Here is a 13,046-nt window from a genome sequence, read left to right as displayed (position 1 = left end):
ATTTGTTTCGGATCCCAGGATTTGATGACCCATGCAACCATGGACGGTACCAAAGGTACTGGCACCGGTTTTAATTGAGCTGGGGTATGCTTGCTCCGGTGAAATCTCCTGGCGCATGCAACCAGTACTAGCAAGCATCAGCTGAGTTCAATAATTTTTAACCAAATCCTGTGCCGGCAGGACCATGGGATAAACACAAGAGCTAAAAACAATTAACGCATGAAAGCCTCCAACTGCATACCTGCACAAACAAAAAAACCTGCCCCATTTTAACAGTAGGTGGTACCAATACCAGCCTTATCCATCCCTCCCACTTATTTTTTCGCGCCAAAAACACGACCGTGAACCGTCCTCCTTCTCTGAGCTCACCGTCAAAGATACATTGGCACTGACGGCGCTATGGCCGCTCCATTGCAGCAACTGAGCCACAAGCACTGCCACAGTGAGGATTTCTGTGGACTGACAGGGCGCTATGGCCGCTCCATTGCAGCAACTGAGCCACAAGCACTGCCACAGTGAGGATTTCTGTGGACGTTTTTACGGTTTCTCTTCTATTGGAGCCATCGTTTCGCTTATTAGCGGAATAAACAAAACGACATATTTGTAAACAAAAAGTAATTTAGGAATAAAACATTTATATATGTGTTCTTAGCGATCTAAAACCAAAGGCTGAAAAATAAACTTCAATAAAAAAGACTCAAAATCAGCTTCAAATTTAAGGTTAAAAATTCAAATTTTGGCTGATAAACATAAACATAAGCGAAAAGATGAGGCCCTTGAGTATCCAGATATCAAAGTCGTCTAGCATTTCTGATACAATGAACCGTAGTGCAAAACCAGGTGGAGACTTCATGCAAATGTGATATCGTCCTAGACTTCATTTCCTAGGCTCCCAGCCTCCCACAATATATTTTTGGTAGCATACGTTCCGACTGTCCAACTCATGTACGACTGAATTTGATCAACCGACGGTAAACGGCTGCAGTGCATATGGACATGCTCTTGTTTAATTGATATATAGTTGCACGTCTCTAATTGTACATGAGTTATACAACTGGGTCGTACATATAATGGAACTCATATTTTTTTGTAGCTGCAGTATTCCATCTACTAAGGACATGGCTAGAGAGAAGGTCAGCAGCACATAATTTGCCTAAATGCCCAATCCAGTTTGGAAAAGTTCTACACAAAAGAACTCAGTTGTAGGTATTTGAGCATAATTCTTGTGTGCAAGATAAGAGTAGTATAAGGTTCTCATTATCTATCCACGACTGCACCAGAATTTGCACGTCAAAGTGAAGAGCGGTTTAGTGAGGGGGCACAGGACTACAGCAGTGACTGCTCTTGTGTCACAGCAATACCATGATATTAAATGATGGTTCAGTGGTTTCAGAAGAGGGATTATTTTGTTAGTACCTGATATTCCGGCATCCACTGTACATGGAGATTTCGGGTCTCATCTGTCACAGGCCTCAGATGAGTAAGGGCCTCCATATTCCATTGTTCAATCCACTGTCTTATTGCAGACTGGTCTCATCTGTCACAACGGACAAGTGATGAGTGGTAAAAAGTTTACAAACTACAAGTTAGCGGCCACAAGTTTAGATCTTCTAACACATCTTTGAAAAATATGGAACAGATTAGAATCTTTGCTAAGCTGAGAAAGATGGATATTCCAAGGCAATAGTTGTTTGACTGTACAGTTACTGTAGCATTACAAGATATCAAATTCTGATTAGGAGCCACATTGTTAAATTTCATAATAGATCAAATATGATTCGTTCAAAAAAAAATAATAATACTAGATCCAATATGGACGTTTACCTTGCAATGTCAATGGCCAACTGATGCCATGCGCCCATGCATACCTGTGAAGAATTGGAGTTTGACAAATTTAGAAAAGTATATTTTTCTGTACTGCAACCAAGGTACCATTTAAATAAAGCATATCCTTACATATAGTAAGGCCTCTTATATCATAAACCAGTTAGCCGTTTGATATGTTATGCAAAGTTTGCAAGGTTTTGGGAAAAAAATGATGTGACAAACACGCGTTCTTAATTTGCTACCAGCCCACAAGCTACTGTCGGGTACTCAGTAAGGATATAGTGGGAATGAGCTGCCCTGGTTCTTGCGTTCGTAAGAAGTATGGTGATTTCAGAACACTAGGGCAGCTCATTCCCACTTACTACAAACGAAACTGATGGGATCAACTATATGATTTAAACCTTCAGTAATTTAGATATTACTCAACAATATCCAGAAGAATGCAGACCCTTAAGTGGAGGAATTCAGCCAAAAAAGAATTCTTCCCCCATAAGCATATACTCCCTTCGTCCCAATTCCCAAAATATAATAACTTTTAGCTTTCAAAATTTGTCCCAAAATATAACAACTTCTCCACCAACATTCTCTTCCCAACCAATCACAACTCTCCACCATTCAATTTTTCCACCTACCTCCACTTCTCATTCAATCACAATCATTCCACCTATTTAATTCTACATACTTTTTTAATAACAGTGTCCAACTCTAAAAATCCTTATATTTTGGGAATGAGGGAGTATATTAGAAATACTCCAACCTTACATGGAGAATATGTGCACAAATGAAATGCTATATAGTGGAAGCATTAGTCGGAAATGATTTGATCAAATTTTCTTCAGTAAATCTGAGTTATTTTATAGTGAGGTTTTTTTTTTAATACTGAAAGCTAGTATTATGACATCAGGTGGAACCATCACTTTTGTCATAGTTGTATCTCTTTCTATCATAACTCACGAGAATTCTTGGAAAAGGACAAGAGTTTTATGACCGCATACCTTCAGATGTAGCGATGGAAATGCAATCCATTTCATCTTGTCTGGGATATGGACATATGGTTGGCAAAAAAAGCATCAGACCTACTTGTACGAAGTTAGAAAGATGAAGCTGCAACCAATTGTGAGAAGCAGAAGCAGAAGCAGGAAATTTACCTAGAAAAAACTGAAACTATAATCCATGTCTCAGCAATATATTGTAAAATGGTAAAGATAATATTACCTGCTATTCTTGTACATGTCAGCTTCCATACACCAAACACCATAGCTCAAAATAATGCTCACTTCAGAATTTGGACAGTCCATAATAAGTAGGCAAAGCAGTTTTAAGACTTGGAAAAATAAAAAACTATTTGCTCTTTTTACATGCTACTTATATACAGAGCCAAGAGGTCATTTCAGTTCTATGGCAAATAACTGTACAACTTAGAAGTGTTATTATATATTATATACAAAAAGAACACATGGACTATGATCATGCAAACAAAACATTACAAAAGTTCCCCCAAGTAAGCATCTCCTAGACAAAAAAAAGTTGGAGGCAAAGACTAATACTCGTGGGGAACAAAACAAAGCTTGCTTGAAGTTTACCACGGAATCAATTTAACTTTCACTTCTTTGTGCACCAATATTTCCCATGTAAAAGTTAGTTCTGGACATATCTCTCCTGTTGTCCGGTCAGCTGGGCACTGCATAGATGGCTCCTCAAATTAGCTATGTACCTATGGATACGTTGCTGATCAGATGATGAAAGGGAAAACGGCGGATTCAGTGGCAAATTAGTTGCTTCTTGCAATACAAATGTGAGCAAGATGATTGCTTTTGAGTATAGCGCCACCGATCTATTTTGGTATCCCAAAACTTCCTTTGCCTGAAAAGGTATACACAAACGAATTATAAACATCAGCTCTAAGTGAAGAAACATGTTGGAGAACTTTTAGAAGTAGGGTTTATGAAAGATGGTAAGAGTTCCCCAGCTAGGGAATGACGGGGGCTATTTTTTGAAGGATTCACAGAGGGCTAAGGCCTAAGGCCAGCCCATATGAATATATTACTATCATCAAAATGTTACAAACTGTTTACAAGGGCAGGATTAAGTATTGGCCAGAAAATAAAACAGATGGAGGAAAAAGAGTAGCAAGGGTCTTGAACTCATGATTGGAGTGCTTTCATAAAAGTTTTTTCCCCATGAATACCGCTTTCCCCCATGAATAGCGCTTTAATAGAAGTAGAGAGCAGAGACTGGCTGGCTATAAACATTTTTGCTCATTTGTAAAAGAAAGTTGTTTTTCTTTCCCACTGCAGTCTAAGGCTGCGTTTGTTCACATGAGAAAGGGGAGATTGTATCTCGTTTTTCGCGCGCACGCTTTTCAAACTACTAAACGGTGTATTTTTTGCAAAAATTTTCTATAGAAAAGTTGCTTTAAAAAATCATATTAGTCCATTTTTGAAGTTTAAAATAGTTAATACTCAATTAATCATGTGCTAATGGCTCACCTCGTTTTGCGTATCTTCCCAATCTTCTCAATTCCCTCTCCCTCAAACACAGCCTAAAACAATAGTATTCATTTCTGCCCCTTGTTCGTGGTCTAACAGAATATGGAGTGATAATAACTAACCAACCGCCTGGACAACCAGTGCACAGCGGTGGATCCTGGGCTGGTACACATTAACTACAAGTCTACAGGTTTCCTTTCCGTTGTAGCATCATTGCTTGTTACCCAAAATCGTGAAATGCATACACCACTCCCCCACTTTCCCCCCAAATCCATGAAGTGCAAGGAAAAACGAAAGCTGTAAAGAAACCATACAAGAACCTAGAATACTGATACTTACAGCACCAGTTGTTCCATATATTAAAGCTGTCTGGAATATGATCTCCACTGCATCTGGCATCTCGGTGTTATCTGGAAACAAACAAGGGTTATAGCAAAAAACAAAAACAAAACTATACTAGGACATGAAGATACCAATGTTCTAACCATTGTTGTCCCGCAACCTATGTGATATCTTCTCTGCACGGTCATATGCCTTGATAAAGCCACTTTCAGCCCAGGAACAGACAGAAACGAGCCTGGTGAAATCCAATCCTTGTACTACATTTCGAGATGGACGATGGTCATTCTTAGGCAGGAAATTGACATGAGCTTGGGTCAAAAAAAATCCATCATGTGTAGCATCCGTGGATAAACTACATGCATTAAGGGCCTCGTTCCAAATAGCTAATATTATAAGTTCAACAGATAGTGCCTCCAAGTCCAGCCCTTTAAAAAGCTGCATCCACACAGAAATGCCAATATGAAAAACAACAAAACATAATTCTTAGATCAAACTGGACTAATAGGTTCTCAATTCTCAAAATATCATAGCTATGCTATGAGCATCAATACAAAAGGAGAATTTTGTCTGGCATCGACATTCTGAAGAGAAGTGCACAAAAGATTCATCTATTTGATGCTATACAATATATATATGGACAAAGCTTTATGTTAAAAAAAACTGAGAAGAAGAGATATGCCAGAAATATCATGACTTGGAGACTAAGAGTATTGCTTAATGTGTTGATACACGGGTATATCAATGAAAAATGGCATGTGGAAGGCTGTGACCTCTACATCTGATGAAAATCATTTAAACCTAGACATCACCTGCATGATTTAAATTACTAGGGATAACTCTACAAACATTCATCTGGTCAAAGAACTCAACAAGCATTCTAGCAAGGAACATAGTAAGTATATGAGCAGATGAAGCTTAGCAACAAAAAACCACTGTTTCATCATAACAAACATAAGGAGCTACAGACTGCACACAACTACAAAACACAGATGGCATTCAATGGACATAGTGTTATATCCCAGTAAAAGCAGTAGTAATACCTTCTCCTCTGCAAGTTCTGTAAGAACAACAATATACTGGTTAAGGAGTTGAAGCCTTGTGTAACAATAAGGTGGATTTAGCAGATTTTCTGCAGCTGTTGATTCATGGGAAGTAGACAATGGGGTGCATCCATTGCTTTTTATAGCAACCCCTCTACTGACTGAATTTCTGTTTTGGTTCCAAGCAGACCGTTTAACAGTGGACCTATCATAGCTGGCAGGTTTTGCACCTGTACCATCCTTCATTGACTTTTCAAGTGAAGACAAAATTTCCGTGGAAGTAGAGTTCGCCTGAACAAGTACATATTCTCGTTCAATCCATTCCCATGAATCAAATGCTGCAAAAATATACAGAGTTAATGCCAGAGCAGGGACGTATGAAATCTGAATACTAGTTGGGAGTCTAATTTACCTTGCAAATTTCTAGAATCCACGCTTTCAGACTTATCTTTCAGGACATCCGAAGAAATGATCTGGCATGTATCCCTTAATAAATCAGCAGGATGATTGGGCTCACTGCTAATCTCTCTTTTCCTGGAAAAAGAATCAGAAAACTTCAACACAGGAGACAAATATGACACAATCAAACCCATGTCCACATTATTATGGCAACTATTCCACAAATACATGGAGAGTATGGGAAAAGACTGCAAGTATGCTGTATATTGAGTAATTCACCATTCATGAGAACTTGAGAAATGTACAATGTACCATTCCAAATATCATATGTTCAATTCATCTTGAAATTTTAGAGGTTTATATTATGTTGAAGGCAATGCATGTATGTCTCTTTATGTACATTTTTTGGGCTGCCTACAAGTGAGGATGAATGCCGTATTGGCAGCAGCAGAGTAGTATTTGGTTAAGTTAAATTGAAGATTAGGTATGGACATGGATTATGATAACAATGCACATTTTGCAACATAGCCAGATAGACCTTTGAATGCTTCCACCAGAGTAAAGGGTCGACCCAGTTGTTGACAAAAACTTGTGATTGAAGAATTCCTCAAAAGAAATTCTCTTCTCTGCAAAATAGAAATTGTGTTTTAATATGATTCACCAATTAGTAATTAGTAAGGAATAATAAGATCAAGACCAATGATTAACGAAATTACACAGATGACAGTTGAAACTTGAAAGAAATTGTTCCTTCCATTAATTTTTATAAGGCATATTTTTATTTTAAAAAAATCAAACTGTGTTCGTTTTGACAAACAGTTAGTCCAATTACAAGTGTAGGCTCCATTTGAGAATTGAGATAGATTATTGACCGCAGATTATATACTTCATTATAAGGATAAATTAAACATTTTGAGAAATAAACTTAACAAATACTACGTAGCTTAGAACAAGTGGTCTAAGCAATGCAGTACAAGAATAATACCAATAAATTCATATCCCAGAGTTGCTTCCGCATTATCTTAATTTCATAAGCTATGGAAAAAAATACTTATATTTATGAGAAATTGATTGTCAAAGTTTAATGTTGAAGACTTTTTTAATTCAGAGTGAATATGCCTAAAAAATCTACTACAGTGCATAACTATTCAAGTTTATTTTTTTTGAATAAGACGAGTGGTCAAACAGTGCAAACAAAAACTCAAAATCCCTTATATTATGGGACGGAGGGAGTAGTTAATACACACTGCTTTGCACAAACAAAAATGAAGAGAAATACAAACTTACTTGGATCAAGACGTAGGAGCCCTCGGCACAGGTCAATGAAATCAGGATGTAAATCATCCTTGATTTCTTTAGGGAACTTAACGCCGTTAGATTCATGGATGTTTTGCCTCAGCTATATTCAAAGAACAACAATCAAGAACAATATTACAGGATATATGTATTTTTATGGTCCACATACATCTAATTATGCATAAGAGCAAACCTTGAATAGATTAGCCCCATAAAAAGGCAATTTCCCTGTGACTAGCTGAAAAAGAATAACACCAACACTCCACAAGTCTGCCTGAAAGAACATATGGTTGGGATTATTGTCTAGCTATATTAAAACACCCAAAAGCATAGGTGAATGAACAAACCTTTGCATCGTAATCCTCACATCGCATAATTTCTGGCGCCATATAGGATGGAGATCCACACATTGTAGCAGCTAAATTTTCTTGCACAAGAGACCTGGGAACAATTCCAAAATATCATTCACACATTGTTTACTAACAAAAAGTTCATAGTAACCTTCGGAAAAAGGGAAGAAACTGTAGAAATTGGAAAATGGGTAACAGCTGTAGATATTTGGGGATTGGCCCCCGGTAATTCAAGTAAAGGAGAAAAAATATATAAGCCTACAAATATATATACAACAGAAGGGAAATAGAGCCCACACCTAGCAAACCCAAAATCTCCAATTTTCAGTGTGATGGCATCACCATTAGTTGATAGCAGAAGATTCTGCAAGTTTCACATATTGGTCGGTATGGGTAAAAATATATTATCTCAAAGGATAAAACAAATCAATAGCCAAAAATAAACACATGGACACTATTACAATGTACACCTTTTTGGGTTTTTTTTCCTCAAACATATATTGAGTTACTGAGTGGATAATAGCATGAACGTATAGAGAAATCGTACATGCAACTTTTTGACATTTGGTGGTGAACTAATAATGACTGGGGTCAGCCCAATCAAGTCAATATTAGTTGTTAGGTATTGATCACTTTAGATGCTAAATATGGAGCCCATTTGCACAACAGTACAAGAAATTACAAAACGTCTTAACTTCAGACATAATCATTACAGTTAGTTTGCATATGGTATCCAAACAAAACATCTAAAAATTGCAAACCGACTCAAACAGCAAAAATTTAATAGCTCCGCATGTAAGATCTAACCTGAGGCTTGAGGTCGCGGTGCACGATTGATCTTCCCCTCAGCATCTTGAGCCCTTCCGCTACAAATAAAAAAGAGGGGCAAAAGACGCATAACTACACCGTTCCAAAAACCTAGAAAATGTAACTAAGACAACAACTAAAGGACAAGGAACTCCATTCAAATCTCGATTGAGGCCATACCGAGCTGCCGCATGAAGTCCCTCGCGGTGGCGTCCGGCAACCGGGCGTCCTCGCCGCCCTTCGTCCTGTACCCCTCGAGGTCGCCTCCATTGCAGTACTCCAGAATCAGGTACAGATTCTCCTCCTTTGAAAACCACAAGTCATTTTACTAATTTCACATCGTTAACCTTACTACTCGCTCGGAGTTCAGTTGCGATTGCGATGGCGGTTGGGTGCCTGGGTTGGAAGGTTTAGGGGTTACTACCTGGATGGTGTCGATGAGGCGAAGGATGTTGGGGTGGGAAAGGGTGGAGAGGATGGCCTTCTCCTCGAGGATTCCGCCGCGGACGCGCTCGTCGATCCTCCTGGGGTCGATCTCCTTCACCGCCACGACATCGCCGGTGCGGAGGTGCGTCGCGAGGTACACCTTCGCGAACGAGCCCACCCCAATCTCCTCCAGCAGCTTGTACTCCCCGACCACCCGCGGCGGATCCACCATCCTCTTCTCCGCCGCCGCCCCCGCCGACCTCGCCGGCGCCGCAGCCATCGTCATGGTGGTCGGCGAGGCGTGTAGCGGAAGCCGAGAAACAGTTTGGATTAGGGGGGCCCCCGGTGGTGGGTTGGGGATATTTGTGGCGGTGAATTCGTCTCCGAGTTTATCTACCACCGAGCCCACACGTCAGTCACTCGAAACGGAATACGTTTCGAATATCCCCCGGTCAAAGGGAGATACGCTTGTACGACACTGACACGATGGGCCCACTCTCCGTGGAGCCCCTAGTGTCAGTGAGACTATGGGCTGTATCTTCTCCCTTTTTATACGGCACAAGTACGTTTCAGGTTATATGGGCCGGGCCCGCAATGGGGTCGTTTATAGGTGGGGTTTGGATACAGGGATTAAGCCATGTCAAATCGAATGTTGAACTAGTATAAAGTATTAAACTTAGACTATTTACAAAACTAGTTACATATAAATGATAGGTAATTCGCGAGACAAATTTTTTAAGTCTAATTAATCTATTATTAGAGAATGCTTACTGTAGTATTATGTAGGCTAATCATGAATTAATTAGGCTCAATATATTCATCTCGTGAATTAGTCAAGAGTTTTAAAATGGGTTTTATCATTAGTCTACGTTTAATAATTCTAATTAGTCTACGTTTAATAATTCTAATTAGTATAAACATACTATGTGACAGTGCCTAAGAACTTCCCCATCCAACTATTGCGAATTCTTCTGCGGATGTGTTTCGTGTGGTAGAAGGTGTTGTTCCCGGGAAAGGAACCACTACTGCCGCGTTGACGCGACAGGTGTCGTGTGGGATGCTGCTACCGCGGGGAATCGGGCTCGCGCGCACGTGGTCCAACAGAGGCCGTCCGTGGAGAAAAAAGGCCTTGCACTTTGCTTGGGCTGTGAGAAAAGGTGGGCTTTTCGAGTGGGCCAGGTTTATCTTTTTTGTCGTTGACTACTGGGCCGCCGAATTTTCTCATCTTTCTGCAGCCAGGACGTTCGCGGTATCAGGTTCTCAGTATCAGCTCGCGATGAACCTTTGTTGGTGCTAACGACCTGTTCACTCTGATACTAACGACCTGTTCACTCTGATGTTAAAAAAAAACCTTACTAAATTTTGGCATTGCTAAAATTTTGGTATAGTTATCAAAATTTTGACAGAATTTCTTATATAGTTACTAAAATTTGGCAGCAAACTAAATGCAGCCATTTTTTATCAATTTTATTAAAATTTGGTAAGGTTGAAAATGGCATCAAAATGATCAAGCTCTAACATTGACTACGATTGTGCTGGATCAGATGTTCCCTGCACTGGATGCTCATTGTTCCTTTGTCTCCTCCACTTGTCGATCGATGTTCTCGCGGACTATGCGATCGGTGTAGCTCGGTGCTCCTCGTTTTCTACAAGTGAGGGATGTCGTGGAGTTGGGTTTTTCATTCAAAAACATTTTCAGATGGATTGAAGCTGTTGTAGTGACTAATGTCGATCTATGCTGAACCAATCATTGCATTAACTAAACACTGTTCCTGGCATATTCGCTATGTTGGACGCCTGTACCTAATGTCATGCTAAATTATTGAAACGAGTTCCATTTAGTTGCTTCACACTGCCGCATACTTCATTCACACTAAAGTAAATATATATAGTATATATTATGATAATTTCTAGTACTATGAAACTGGATGAAATTTTTTTTTTTACATAACTGAGTATGCTTGTGGTTGTTGGAAAAAACCAATGGAGTTGTCGGACACATATGAATGGCGCATAATATTTGCGAAAAGCAAATCTTCTGACTGTTGGAAAACATGAATAGAGTTGTCAGACAAACATGAATGCTCAAAAAGTTGAAGAAAGGCTTTTCTTTTGGCTTGAGAGCAAGCCTAATAATACAGCTGACCTGTTGACTATAAGGTTTTTTTAGTCTTCTTTTAGCCTACCCATATACTCCCTCCGTCCTAAAATATAAGTATTTTTAGCTATGAATCTGGATAACTGTGTTCAGATTCATAACTAAAAATTGCTATATTTTGGGGCGGAGGTAGTAATAGTTTGCTCTTTACAATTTAATACAGGGCCCACCTGTTTCTCTCACATAGTTTCTTGATTCTTGTGCTCAAGCCGGCTGTAAGTTTACAGCCCGCTTCTCCTCTCTCTCAACCTCAGTATTTAGCTGGCTAGCTTACTACTATACGATCAAGTTTAATAGTATAGCCCACTACTAACTTCAAATCATCTATAGTCAATGTAATAGTCAATTCATACAATAGTTATTTACTATACTATTAATACTTGGTCACATCTATCATACACATATTACGTCTTGAAGTCCGTGCTACAGCTGGCTATAGATCTGTAGCCCGCTACTCTTATCTATATTCTTTTATCTCTTTAAAATATGTTTATACTGGTTTATAATATGCCTGCTCTACTTGCTCTGAATGGTCGATTGGAAATGTCAAGAGCAATGTCCTGTGTTAGGCACACGACACTGGATCCGAGCTGGTAACGCCTTAAAGGCAGAGCAACAATCATACAGGATTCCCGGGCAGAGGATCCCCTGTCGGGGCGCCCATAAATATCTCTATCAGTACTCACACACACACACACTATTGCTCACTTGAGCCACTTTTGTCAGAGGAGAAGGTCGAGGAGCAAGGCTAGCCATCACTCCACTGTACTGCGAGCCGCTGACGAACGTCGTAAATTTGGGGGGTGGAAAGGCAGAGATTCTTCTCCAGGAGAAGTGACAGCTTTTCTCGCCCATTTTGGGGCTCACTGTCCTTGTCCCGTGTGCTCGTCCATCGTGTAGTATTCGTGTAGCATATCTGCTTCAGGGGATGGATTTTGTTCGATTTTCTGAAAGGAGCGTATTGTCAAAACGAACTTGGACGTGTTTTCTCTTCCTTTTCACCAGAGGTCAATAGGAATCGGCTAGGTTCAAGTGTGTGTCGGAGAACGATGCTGCTTTTTCAGGATTAATGCCTTTTCGTCCTCTCTAGTGGACTCGCCGGAGCGGTGGATCAGGGGTAGGGGTAAAATGGACGGGTTCAGACGAATCACGGCGTTTCATATACTAACCCATATTGAAAATGTTTCACCAAGTAAATTGAGAAGGTTTCAATCTTTTAAAAAATCGAAACACAACCAAATCATCTCATAAAACATTTTGCTATAACGTATTAAACAACAGTTCTGAATATATTAAAACATGAATGATTTAGTTATCAAAAATCATTCGACAACCATTTAGCCTTCCCGAAAAATTAAAATGTTTTTGTCGGTATTTTGGTACGTTATCCGTATTTGGGCATTTTTTAAGTTCGTTCACTTTTGAAAATAGAGATCCATGTTTGAGTCCGATTTTAAGTTCGTTTGCTTTTAGAAATACAAAAGAAGTCATATAAGAAATCTCTATAAAAAAGCTTGCATGTTAACTTGAGATGAAAGTCCAACTCCTAATTGCAGTTCATGATTTTCTAAAAAAAAATATGCAAAAGAATTCTCGCGTTAAATTTCATCCTAGCTAAACAGTATAATAATAATAAGATTAAAATAGTATTCACCCATTGCAACGCACGGATATTTTTTCTATTTTTTTAAAAAACTGAAACTGGATACCGGGTAATATATTATCTATATGTATCCTAATCCATGTTATTTCCTTTGAATCGGACTTAGGAATGCATATTTATTTGTGTCTCTAATTCATAGATATAAAATATAAGGATGCAATTAAAGTGCTAAAAGAGATACAACAAGGGGGAAAAATATAGAATATTACATGTGAGCTTGTAAAATAGTGATTAATCAATATTTCTACT

The 13,046-nt window shown here is 39.1% G+C and overlaps 1 protein-coding gene and 1 long non-coding RNA gene across 2 annotated transcripts; both read right to left on the bottom strand.

Moving 5' to 3' along the window:
• Nucleotides 1-1,403: 1,403 nt before the first annotated feature.
• LOC136355797 (uncharacterized) lies at nt 1,404-2,958 on the bottom strand. The gene is made up of 3 exons (XR_010740229.1): nt 2,823-2,958; nt 1,825-1,868; nt 1,404-1,527 (listed from the first exon to the last, which is right to left on the bottom strand). It is a non-coding gene; the product is annotated as an uncharacterized lncRNA (long non-coding RNA).
• Nucleotides 2,959-3,143: 185 nt separating this feature from the next.
• On the bottom strand, nt 3,144-9,308 carry LOC4331441 (serine/threonine-protein kinase ATG1a). The gene is made up of 13 exons (XM_015772479.3): nt 8,975-9,308; nt 8,731-8,854; nt 8,551-8,609; nt 8,043-8,107; nt 7,741-7,834; nt 7,587-7,667; nt 7,385-7,496; nt 6,636-6,723; nt 6,111-6,232; nt 5,699-6,036; nt 4,802-5,093; nt 4,656-4,726; nt 3,144-3,690 (listed from the first exon to the last, which is right to left on the bottom strand). The coding sequence occupies exons 1-13, from the start codon at nt 9,260-9,262 to the stop codon at nt 3,466-3,468; spliced, it is 1,959 nt and encodes a 652-aa protein (XP_015627965.1). The 5' UTR covers nt 9,263-9,308; the 3' UTR covers nt 3,144-3,465.
• Between the last annotated feature and the right edge of the window lie 3,738 nt (nt 9,309-13,046).

Source organism: Oryza sativa, chromosome 3, assembly GCF_034140825.1.
Source record: "Oryza sativa Japonica Group chromosome 3, ASM3414082v1".
In the NCBI taxonomy this organism is placed as follows: Eukaryota; Viridiplantae; Streptophyta; class Magnoliopsida; order Poales; family Poaceae; genus Oryza; species Oryza sativa.
The sequence above is the reverse complement of the archived record's forward strand: the minus strand, read 5'-3'. Positions and strand labels throughout refer to the sequence as shown.

What these genes read in the sequence shown, in the direction of transcription:
- LOC4331441 (XM_015772479.3), bottom strand. Translation starts at nt 9,262, where the DNA reads ATGACGATGGCTGCGGCGCCGGCGAGGTCGGCGGGGGCGGCGGCGGAG. An exon ending in GCCTCATCGACACCATCCAG is followed by an intron (nt 8,855 to 8,974) that starts GTAGTAACCCCT and finishes TGGTTTTCAAAG; the next exon opens with GAGGAGAATCTGTACCTGAT. An exon ending in TAGGTTGCGGGACAACAATG is followed by an intron (nt 4,727 to 4,801) that starts GTTAGAACATTG and finishes GTTTGTTTCCAG; the next exon opens with ATAACACCGAGATGCCAGAT.